The 9697-nt window shown below is 52.6% G+C and overlaps 5 protein-coding genes across 10 annotated transcripts; 4 read left to right on the top strand and 1 right to left on the bottom strand.

Moving 5' to 3' along the window:
- Window positions 1–1079: 1079 nt before the first annotated feature.
- On the top strand, window positions 1080–1274 carry KVP18_000952 (uncharacterized protein; the record flags this gene model as incomplete). Its single annotated transcript, XM_067950490.1, has 1 exon — window positions 1080–1274. One exon carries the CDS (start codon window positions 1080–1082, stop codon window positions 1272–1274), a length of 195 nt encoding a protein of 64 aa, XP_067805930.1.
- A 1759-nt stretch (window positions 1275–3033) lies between these two features.
- KVP18_000953 (uncharacterized protein) lies at window positions 3034–3537 on the top strand (the record flags this gene model as incomplete). The annotated part of the gene is made up of 1 exon (XM_067950491.1): window positions 3034–3537. One exon carries the CDS (start codon window positions 3034–3036, stop codon window positions 3535–3537), a length of 504 nt encoding a protein of 167 aa, XP_067805931.1.
- A 1982-nt stretch (window positions 3538–5519) lies between these two features.
- Window positions 5520–5909, top strand: KVP18_000954 (uncharacterized protein; the record flags this gene model as incomplete). Of its 2 annotated transcripts, none has more annotated exons than XM_067950493.1 (1): window positions 5520–5909. In XM_067950493.1, one exon carries the CDS (start codon window positions 5520–5522, stop codon window positions 5907–5909), a length of 390 nt encoding a protein of 129 aa, XP_067805933.1. The 2 variants fall into 2 exon arrangements, with proteins under 2 accessions (XP_067805933.1, XP_067805932.1); XM_067950492.1 differs by having other exon boundaries at window positions 5556–5909.
- An 84-nt stretch (window positions 5910–5993) lies between these two features.
- On the top strand, window positions 5994–8062 carry KVP18_000951 (uncharacterized protein; the record flags this gene model as incomplete). Of its 4 annotated transcripts, XM_067950488.1 has the most annotated exons (5): window positions 5994–6270; window positions 6298–6508; window positions 6535–7401; window positions 7429–7947; window positions 7975–8062. In XM_067950488.1, the coding sequence occupies 5 exons, from the start codon at window positions 5994–5996 to the stop codon at window positions 8060–8062; spliced, it is 1962 nt and encodes a 653-aa protein (XP_067805928.1). The 4 variants fall into 4 exon arrangements, with proteins under 4 accessions (XP_067805928.1, XP_067805929.1, XP_067805927.1 ...); XM_067950489.1 differs by lacking the exons at window positions 6535–7401; window positions 7429–7947; window positions 7975–8062 and having other exon boundaries at window positions 5994–6512; XM_067950487.1 differs by lacking the exons at window positions 5994–6270; window positions 6298–6508; window positions 7429–7947; window positions 7975–8062 and having other exon boundaries at window positions 6551–7405.
- A 111-nt stretch (window positions 8063–8173) lies between these two features.
- Window positions 8174–9420, bottom strand: KVP18_000955 (uncharacterized protein; the record flags this gene model as incomplete). Of its 2 annotated transcripts, XM_067950495.1 has the most annotated exons (2): window positions 8174–8464; window positions 8503–9420. In XM_067950495.1, 2 exons carry the CDS (start codon window positions 9418–9420, stop codon window positions 8174–8176), a joined length of 1209 nt encoding a protein of 402 aa, XP_067805935.1. The 2 variants fall into 2 exon arrangements, with proteins under 2 accessions (XP_067805935.1, XP_067805934.1); XM_067950494.1 differs by lacking the exon at window positions 8174–8464 and having other exon boundaries at window positions 8491–9420.
- Window positions 9421–9697: the final 277 nt, after the last annotated feature.

Raw genomic sequence — 9697 nt, forward strand, 5'->3', positions numbered from 1 at the left:
GGCCAGCATCTTACAACCCTAAACCCTGCAGAAGATTAGCATGGTCCCTGCAACACGATTGATTTTTTGTTAATGGAAATACGTTTCGTAGCAATGAAAGATCAGTAACACAAAATATCCAGCTCAAAGAGCGAGAGGCACTGCATCACAGGGTTTACTCTGAACTATCCTTCGCAAGGATGTCACTTGCATTTGTCTCCCCAGGTGATTGAAGCAGGTTGCAAAAACCTTAGCCTGGGGAGGGTCGAAGGCTCTCAGATGATTTGCGGCAAACTGAGGAGTTTTTTTCTGAACGGCAACCTGAACTGGGTCAGGCAACAGAGAAAACGTCAGACAAGAGAAACCCCGAATCTCTGATGTAAAGGAAAAAAAACTTTCGAGACTTTCTCGAGCTGTGCGTGTCATCCTTGCCCAGGGACCATGCTAATCTTCTCTGTATATTTCCATTTTTAACAGATGCCTTAATAGGCAATGGTGTAGGAACTTTAAACATTCAGTACATACCAGAATGCCCCAATTATGTTTGTGGTTTGAGGGCCAGCATCTTACAACCCTAAACCCTGCAGAAGATTAGCGTAGTCCCTGCAACAGAGAAGATTCGAAGATTAACATGGTCCATGCAGATGATGTCGTGGTTTGCAACAGAAATGAACTCCCTTCTTGCCTTCACCCTCCTGTAGAAGATGGGACAGTCGCGAGAAGTGCAGATGATGTCGTTGAAGATGCGGGCTGGTGAAGATGAGGTGAATGGCATCCACCAAACGGAGTAGAAGTGGCCGATTGTGTACAGGAGAATGGCCCAGAACAGAAGAAACCTTCCATATCTTGACCTTGACATCGCGACTCCGCCAGCGCCAACGCCAAGTAACCAGGCGACCTGGTTACTGTGAGCTGCTTGTGAGATTCTTCAGCAAGACCCACCACGGAATTTCTGTACTAGTGTTGATGACTTCCGAGAGCATATTTGGTCTACTGCTTCGTATACGTCTTACACAGCCTCTATATCAGCGCATATCGTTGATGGTTCCTGGGGGCAGACTCAGGAGGGCTGGGATCGGTCCTTCGCAAGTGCTTTCTCGATGCTCATGGCGTACCTTATCGACATCGAGAACGAGTCCCTGGCCCCCCTCTCGGTTGTGAAAAAATACAAGCACCAGGGATCAAGTTGGAAGACTCTCGCGAAGGCGCCAAGTTGGAACGCGATCGAGAAGAGGCACATGGTAAAGGGTAACCTGGCTGATAGAGATCGTCTACGGCGTGGACTAGGCGTCTAGCCCCCCTCCCCTCCTCGCCTCATATCCTCGGTGGGCCTGGTTCAAGCCCATCCTTTGTACATGCTGTGTTCCAACCTACTTTTCACTTGCACTCCACAGTGCCCCCGACCACGCAGCTCGGGGATGAACGAAGGTCGCGATGGGGGTCGAAGCGCGGACACCCCCAGCCATGTTCGTGATTGATCTCCCTGCGGAGGCTGTTTGGTGAGTCGTGCTGTGGAGGGCCTCCAGGTCAGCAGGGGAGAGCGCAAAGCCCAGCCAGGCTATGGCATTGGTTATTGCCTGTATGATCTGTGGCGCAACCGTCCCTCACGGACTGCGACATGGCGCCGTAAGGACACAGCGTTTCATTTTACTCCAAGTAGCCGGAAGCCCGGTGAACTTGCTGAAGTGCTGGTCTAGTTCGGTTGCGACGGGTATGTACGCAGTGGAGGTCCCGACAGAACCTCAGGCTGGGAGAGCAAGTCCTCTTACAATCCCAAAATAGAGTCAAGCGCAACCGGGTCTTCTTTCCGCTGTCTATATAACAGCCAAGCCCGTTCCCTTGGCTGTGGTTTGCAGGACTGTGACCCCACAGTCCTGTGATTGATTAAAGAAAATGAATCACTGGTGGTGAGATGGGTTGCACAACGGTTGCCCAGCTCTTCCACATCCCACAGCAGACTGATTTTCCCACACAAAAAATTAGAAATATACAGAAAATATTAGCATTGTTGTTAAGTATAGCACCACCGAATGAGTCCCGCCAAATATGGATGAGCGGACTCTTGATCTGAGTGGTGGGTTACCACCCACTCATGAACAAGTGGGTGTTGGGTTACCACCCATTAATGAGGTGGTGGGTTAATCGATTAGATTATCTAACAAGAAAATATCTGAGACCCAAAAAGGGTGAAGACCTACCTGAGGCAATATATATGGGTTATTTTAAATTAGCTCTATGATAATCGACCTCACTGGGTTGGTGGAATTTGAACCACAAAAGTGGCGCCGCAAAATGGCCGAGGTCTTCGTGGAAGTCCCGTTCTCTATGGAGAACTACACCTCTAAGACGCAAGCGACAGGGTGCTGCTGGTCCACGTCATCTAGCAAGTACCCAGAGGGTAGTTCTCCACTGGGTAGTTCTCTATGGAGAACTACCCTCTGGGACGGTTTTTTTTCCTACCTGACGCAAGCGATAGGGTGCAGGGACACCTACCTCGAGAACGGAGCAGAGTACCAGGAATTACAGTGGGCTGCTCCAAAATCGTCTACGATGGATAGGTGGGCAGGGATGCCTTCGACCCCACAGAGACCGAAGATGTGCAGCTTTGCTCCAAGATCATGGACTACATCAGCGATTCGGGGTTTCTCTTGACACCGCACCGTGTCCAAGTACAAGCCTTCCCGGCAGCGAAAGGGGTCAGCGACTGAGAGTACCCTAAACGTGCACCTCGGACGAGGACCAACTCTCCGACACCAACTCTTTTGACTGACTCGTGTGCATCCTAGATGAGATGGAGACGGCTGGAGACACTACCACACCGACGGTTCCGGTTGTTGTTGATCCAAACGACAAGGAACACGACGCCCCCACTACTGACTTCCTATCCGACCCAGCGAAAGCGCTGACAACGACGTCTACTGCTCTAAGGACGAGAACGTTCTCTACCGTGTGGGGAAGCTCTCATCACAAGGGAAGCGCAACGACCTCGAAACGATCTATTCGGTGTTTCGACACCACTCCTCTATCTTCCGGTATGAGCGGATCGTTCGTTCAATGATGGCCCACCAAAGACGCATAGTGGTCGAGGAATCTGATGTTGTTCTACCGAAGGAAGTGGTGATCCTCTTCGGGAACACCGGAACAGGGAAAACGACTACTGCTCGTTCTGAATCCCAAGGAGCCATCTACCAAGTCTTTAACCTCTGTGGTTCGATGGCCCACGGGGTAGTTCAGGTGGTCTTCAAAGAAGACGTAACGAACTGGGAGGCGGTGTACGCGTTGTTGTTTTTCAACGCAATTGTGCCCAGGTCTCCGGGGCTGCCGAGGACCCTGTACGTAGGAGGTTATCCGGGTGACTATGTTTTTCAAGATTACTGCACTACTTGCAGCAGCGCTGGCTTCAACCGCTTGTCTAAAGCAGTTTTTCAAGCTGCTGTCCAAGAGGACAAAGCTGAGGTTGAGAGTTTGGTGAGGGGATACCTCGAACAGAGGAGGCCTCGCTTGCCGGAGGGTGAGTTCCCTGAACCCATCTACATGTCTGTGTTGGGTGAGTGGTAAAGAAAACCACAGAGGGGTTGGTGGAATCAACATTAAAGGTTGAGGAGGCTGATGTTGTCTAGCCGAAAGAAGTGGTGATCCTCTTCGGTAACTCCGGCACTGGGAAGACGACGACTGCTCGTTCGGAATCCAAAGGGGCCATTTACCAAGTTTTTAACCTCTGTGGTTCGATGGGTACGAGGATGGTCACCACCAAACCGTTCTGTTCGACGAATTCGGAGGTCAAATCCCCATCGAGGAAGTGCTGCAACTAACTGACCGCTGGCCAATCACTAAGGAAGTGAAAGGGGGCACCACGTTTGTCAACCCCTCTAAGGTCGTTTTCACGAGCAACATCGCCCCGCAGGTATGGTTTCCGCAGGCAACACCATCACATGTTCCGACGACTCTCTGTGGCCGGGCTGACCCTCAACTTGGGGAAGTGTACCTTCTTCCCCAAGCGACTGTACTACCTCGGACAGGTCATTGAGGAAGTGCTACTCGGCACTATGGGAGCCGAGTAGCAGCAAAGCAACTATTCCAGCCGAAATCGGCGCTGTACCCATTGGGACATAGGACAGTTTAATTGGAGGTGCGAACCTCGCGTTTCCCTTTCGTAGTAAATACGAGACTGCTGGCGCATCCAGTGCACCTTGCCTCCGGTTTTGAAGAGACCCCGAGGCAACAGGTGGTCGTTGACCTGAACGACACCGAGCATGACGCTCCGACTACCGAGCCAGGGCACAACTATATGTTTGACCCTGAGAAAGCAATGGACCCGCCGTTCCTAAAGAACTCTGAGATCCTTGCGCGACTCTCACAGAAGGAGCTCGAACTTCCAACGGTTGTCGAATTTGTTGGCCCGTGTCCGCCTACCACCCATCTCTGACATTGATCGGCTTGTCACTTACCCAAGTGCCAAGACGACCATAGCTGTTAGGGACTCCGAGCATCAGCGAGGAGCCTCACAGCGACTGTGCATTTTACACTCGAGGGCTACGAGACAGCCCGGAACAGTGTGTACGCCCTTAAAAAAGTCACGGACATCCAGGCAAGATGCAAGGTGCATCTAGCCCAGAGCTAGAACCGCTGAAGCCGCCCTTAAAAAGTCACGGACAGAGAATCGGGAAGCTTGCCGCCATGCAGGAGAGAACTACAAGGGCTTCAGCGATCCCGAAGGTATCACGTCAGCCGCCTCACAGCGAAATACAAACCTTCAGAGCCATTCCTTTTTCCTAAAGTACGGAATCAATTTGCCGACTTCCCTTGCCTACGATAGTCTAGGCTGCAAGACCGCATGCGCAGGATAAATATTAAACGTTGAATGCCTCTATAAAAATAAAACCGTCTTGGTCGTGACTCTTTTCCCACCCTCAAAAGTAATAGCCTAGAATGTGTCTCAATTCGCGACTGTGCCAGATGAACGAAACAGATATCACTTCATGAATACCATTGAGACTTAAGGGTGACCACACTACAGCTGCTTCCACACCGATGTGTTGGTTTCGAGTGAAACACAAAACAGCGATCAAGGATCGAAGAATCCTGAGATCCTAGTCGACCCTTTGTCGGGATATGGGAGAGTCTATGCGCAAGCGTACCGCCCAGTGCAACCGGGTATGGCATCTGGCCGTCATTGTTGCAAGGAAAAACAACCCAGAGTGACCCAAGTCTCGATCCTTGCGCATAACTACAAAATATAATAAATTACCAATGCAGACGATCGATCTGTGGGGTTACTGTTCCATATCTATACACTCGAGGGATCCCTCAGTCTCTTCTGTCGCGATTTCATCCGTTGTGGTGCCAAAGTCAGGGTGGTTTATGGGTAGTAGCAGGGCGCTGATGACAGCAGATAGCAATGCAATGGGCAGGCGCATTCGTTAAGAATTCTTAGATAGTGTCTGCGGGCGTTGTGTGGGGTTAGGAGGTTGCGGAAGTGCTCAAAGTACATGTGCCACGTCATCCATTTCATGTGCGCATTTTGTTGAATTCCAAGGACGATGGACGAGACAATAAAGGCGAAAGGCAAAGGCAAGATGGGAGGTCTGCGAGAGGGAAAAGCAGTCAGCAAGAGCAAGCGTGCAGGTTTAATCTTTCCTGTAGGCCGGATCGGCCGCTATCTCAAGGACGGTCGTTATGCGAAGCGTGTGGGAGTCGGCGCCAGCGTATTCATGGCGGGTGTGCTGGAGTACATGACAACAGAGCTGCTGGAGCTCGCCGGAACCTACGCCAAAAGCGCTAAGAAGACTCGCATCAACCCTCGACATCTGCAGCTGGCAATAAAAAACGACCTCGAACTGTCCACCTACCTATCTGGCGTCACCGTGGCTGAAGGCGGCGTCCTGCCGAAAGTCGAAGACGCACTACAAAAGAAAAAAAGAGTTCAGTGACCGAGCGACATTCGATGAAAAAGCTACCAGTATTAGATTATTTGTGATTTCCAGAGGAGATTGAGCAGTATTATTGTATTTCCTATGTTCATCTTCACGTCCTCGTCGTCGGATGATGACATTGAGCATGGCCCTCAGCACCTAGTCGGGTTCCACACAGGCGGAGAGACCGAGGCGCCTCCCAGTGACGATGGTGACCTCGATGACTTTCATTGGAGTGTGAACCCCACAGGCAACGATGAAGGCTGGCGGGGATGGATGGGAGAGAGTGACGAAGACACTGAGGACTGGGCCAACTCCCAACGAGGCCGTTGGCTCAGCGGCCAGAAAGGTCAAGTTCGGCTCCAGAGAATGTTCCAAAGTAGGCACGTCGACCGTACAGACACAGACTGCCTCAAAGCCAGCAACATCGTGGACGGGTATAGAATGCTCATGTGGTGGAGCTCCAGCAACGACCTTCAACATGAGGATCTGAAGGCAGCCTGTCAGATGTTCTCGATTCTGGGAGTGCCCCGGAGCATAGTTGATCGAGAATTGTTCGAGGGCCTCACGACTCAGCTGCAGTTAGAGCTGAAAGATATGCATATCTCGAAGTTAGGGTGAGGAGCTGTCATCACCAACACAGTCCTCCATTTCGAAACATGCTCGACTTCGACATGTTCACGCGCTATAGGCGCTTATGCTTCCGCTGCATCAGGCGCATCAACAACCCCTACCTTTACCCAGCCATTGAATCGGTAGGAGTCGAGCACCCCACCACACAGATTCTGTGCCGCGCCCCGCAGGCGCTCAACTGGAGCACGCATTTAGCAACAGGCCGCGTAACCAAGCGCGTGCAGTCCCGTCGTGAATGGCCCAGCAAGGAGCAGCAGGTGGTACCGAGTCCTTTCGAGTTGCTGGACACCAAGGAGGGCCACCAGTTCATCGACACAGTCGTCTCGACACGAGTGCTACAGGGCACTCTGCTGTTTACCAACGCGGCCACGTACACCAGGGTGGACGTCATGCTAGATGAACTGGCGTTGCTCGAGAGTCCTAGTCTCAGGTCGCTGCTGGAGATTATCGGCAACCATGAAGATCTGTACTGGAGGCTGGTCGACCAGCTCACTTCAAAAACACTCAAACTGGCGCGGATGGTGAAGCCCAACGTCGTGGATGAGTGGGCATTCGATGGCGACTACCCCCGGGAGGGCTTCCTATGGCACTCCCGCTACTCTGATCTCCGAGTGCTCCTATACCTATCCATGCAACGCGCTGGCGTCAACCTGCGACTGGCGGACAGAGCGATGTCTGTTTGGACGCTGGACGGCCCTCAGGGCTTATGTGACTTCGTGCCGTCCTCTCCCAGAGAACTACTGGACTGCTTGATCATACTCAACGGGCTGCAAGCCCGCGAAAGCTGCTCCAAGTGGTTGGCGACATGTTCGTTGGCTGCCACGTCAACAGTGGGAACCCTCAGAGACATGGCACGTCCTCTGAATTTGATGGCTGCGTAGGAGTACCGTTCTCTCACATACAGGGCTGAGTTGCTAATTCCAGCTCTCCAGATGGTGCCGCACATCCACATCGACTGGGACCAGCTGGAGCCGCTGCTCAGCACAGGGTTGGAAACCCTCAGTGTAGGAGCCGTTGGGGCCCTGGTACTGGGCGAGGGTGTCGGGTCGATCAGACGGGCCATCGTGAATTATTTAACGTCCTGCCTCACCATCGAGGCTGAGGAGGACGCCAGACGCTGTCACGTGGTGCTGAAGGATATGGTCACAGCCCAGCCACTGTCCGCAAGAATCGTGCAGTCCACGCTCATAAGTCTGATGGGCCGGCTGGATGACAGGGCCATGCCTAGGGCGTATGTGAAGCAGGAATTATTGCACAAGTCCTTCCCTATGAAGGGGGTCTACCTCTGCCTGCTTCGTCGGTTGTGGAAGGCCGAACCCGAACTACTCTACGCAGCGAATACCGCGCTCCGCGACCGCCGCTGCCACCCGTGTGCTCTAATGGCCTGCAAGCGCCACGGGTTAGATGTGCGCCCTGCTAAGCCGTAGGTCACTCACGAGTTTTGACACAGACGGTTAGTGAGTTATCACTCCGAGAAACATTTGTCTAGTCAGCGGGAAGCTGTGGAGCGGTGGAAGCTGTGGCTCTTCAGGTCTTAGCCAGCCAGCCGGTCAAAGATCTCTCGCAGTTGTCGCGAGAAAGTATCGCTGCTGAACATCGTTTGCACGTGCGACCTGCAGTTCTGCCGCATCCGAGGCCACCTATCGGAGTCATGCTCCGTAAGAAGGTACGTTAGCCCACGGCAGAAGTCTTGAGGTGTGGGGTGACACAAAACGCCCTGGAACAGATGAGATGTCTGTTGTTGATCCGCTTACCGTTACCATGTCCTTGAGCGACTCCAAAGGTCCTCCGCTGTTGCAGGCAACTACAGGGGTGCCACAGCACATCGCTTCAATGGGCACGATGCCAAAATGCTCTTCAGGAGGAGGATACACCACAGCAGCCGCCTGAGGTAGGAGTACCCACTTCGTCTCATCAGAGATGGACTTCAAAAAAATAACCTGGGAGGCAGTGAATACCTTTCAACTCAATCTCTTACGTCCTTTCCGATGTGGAAGCCGAAGCTTTCCGCAAGCTCCCGTAGCTCTTGGTAGTAGTCGCAGCACTCCTGAATCCGCGCGTCGTAACCGCCAGCGACAACCAGCACAGGCAAAGTCAGGGTGTTCTCATCAACTCGATGTTTCTGGCGGTACAGGGCAAATGACTCCACTGCCAGTTCCAGCCGCTTCTTGCGCTCGTAGCGACTGATGCAAACGACTAGCTTGGGTCTCGGGGCCACCCGTCTAAAGAAAATCTGTAAGATGGGCGGCATGTCGCATTGGTTGCGTTGGAACAGCGCTTCCGCCATGCGTATCTTCTTTTCCACCTCGGTGCAGTTTACAGAAGGGTAAAGAATAGGTAGGGTTTGGTCCTTCAACCACGGGAAAGTTCTCTTCAATATTTTCGCGCTGTAATTGGAGTTGCTGACTATCGTCAAGTTGTTGAGGCTCATCCCCCAATCCTCGCAGGAGTCGATTACGAAGCGGTACATCGTCTTGGCCGACGAGCATCTGTTTGAGCACAGAAGCTTGTCTGGGAAGTGGGCGTAGAATAAAACCTTGCCGAAGAGCAAGGTCAGCAGCGGGTTTAAACCGGCTACTTGGTCGTTGACCACAAAAGTAGGCTCTGGGAAGAGGCCAGTCTTCACCATTAGCCAAGCCATCAAGGCGACCCATACCATTCTCATCAAAGTCAGAAAGGCGACGCACGTACCGAATATCGATCTTGGAATGAAGGATCCTCCGACAATGACATGGACTGAACCATCCAACGTTTCACGAAATGCTCGCGAGATATCATGATGCCCCGTAAACAGTGTCACCGAACAGCCCAGGGTCTGACCGGCCAGACCGAGGTCTACGATTAGACGCTCGGCTCCGCCCAGTCCGAGATCTGGGTGAAAGATAAACACGCGCATTATTGCGAAAAAGTTCGAACGTGTGGGAAAGTAGAGGAGTGTTCAGTCAAAGCGCTACACAGTTTGACAACAAGTCAGTGAATAACCAGCACGGATGCACCTATACCCCAGCGCGCGCACGCGAGGCCGAGCAAACAGTGAGACAAAACGGGAAGGTGCGGCTTAATGTCGATTTACCGAGCAGTGCACTGACTTGAGATGAAATACGTCGCTGCTTACCTGATGGCTGCTCTGGGCGGCGAGGCCTCCGAGACCAAGGTCAAGGCTATCCTGTCCT

This window comes from the organism of the source record quoted next (assembly GCF_019968955.1).
Source record: "MAG: Porospora cf. gigantea A chromosome Unknown PgA_NODE_896_length_9697_cov_495.621, whole genome shotgun sequence".
In the NCBI taxonomy this organism is placed as follows: Eukaryota; Apicomplexa; class Conoidasida; order Eugregarinorida; family Porosporidae; genus Porospora; species Porospora cf. gigantea A.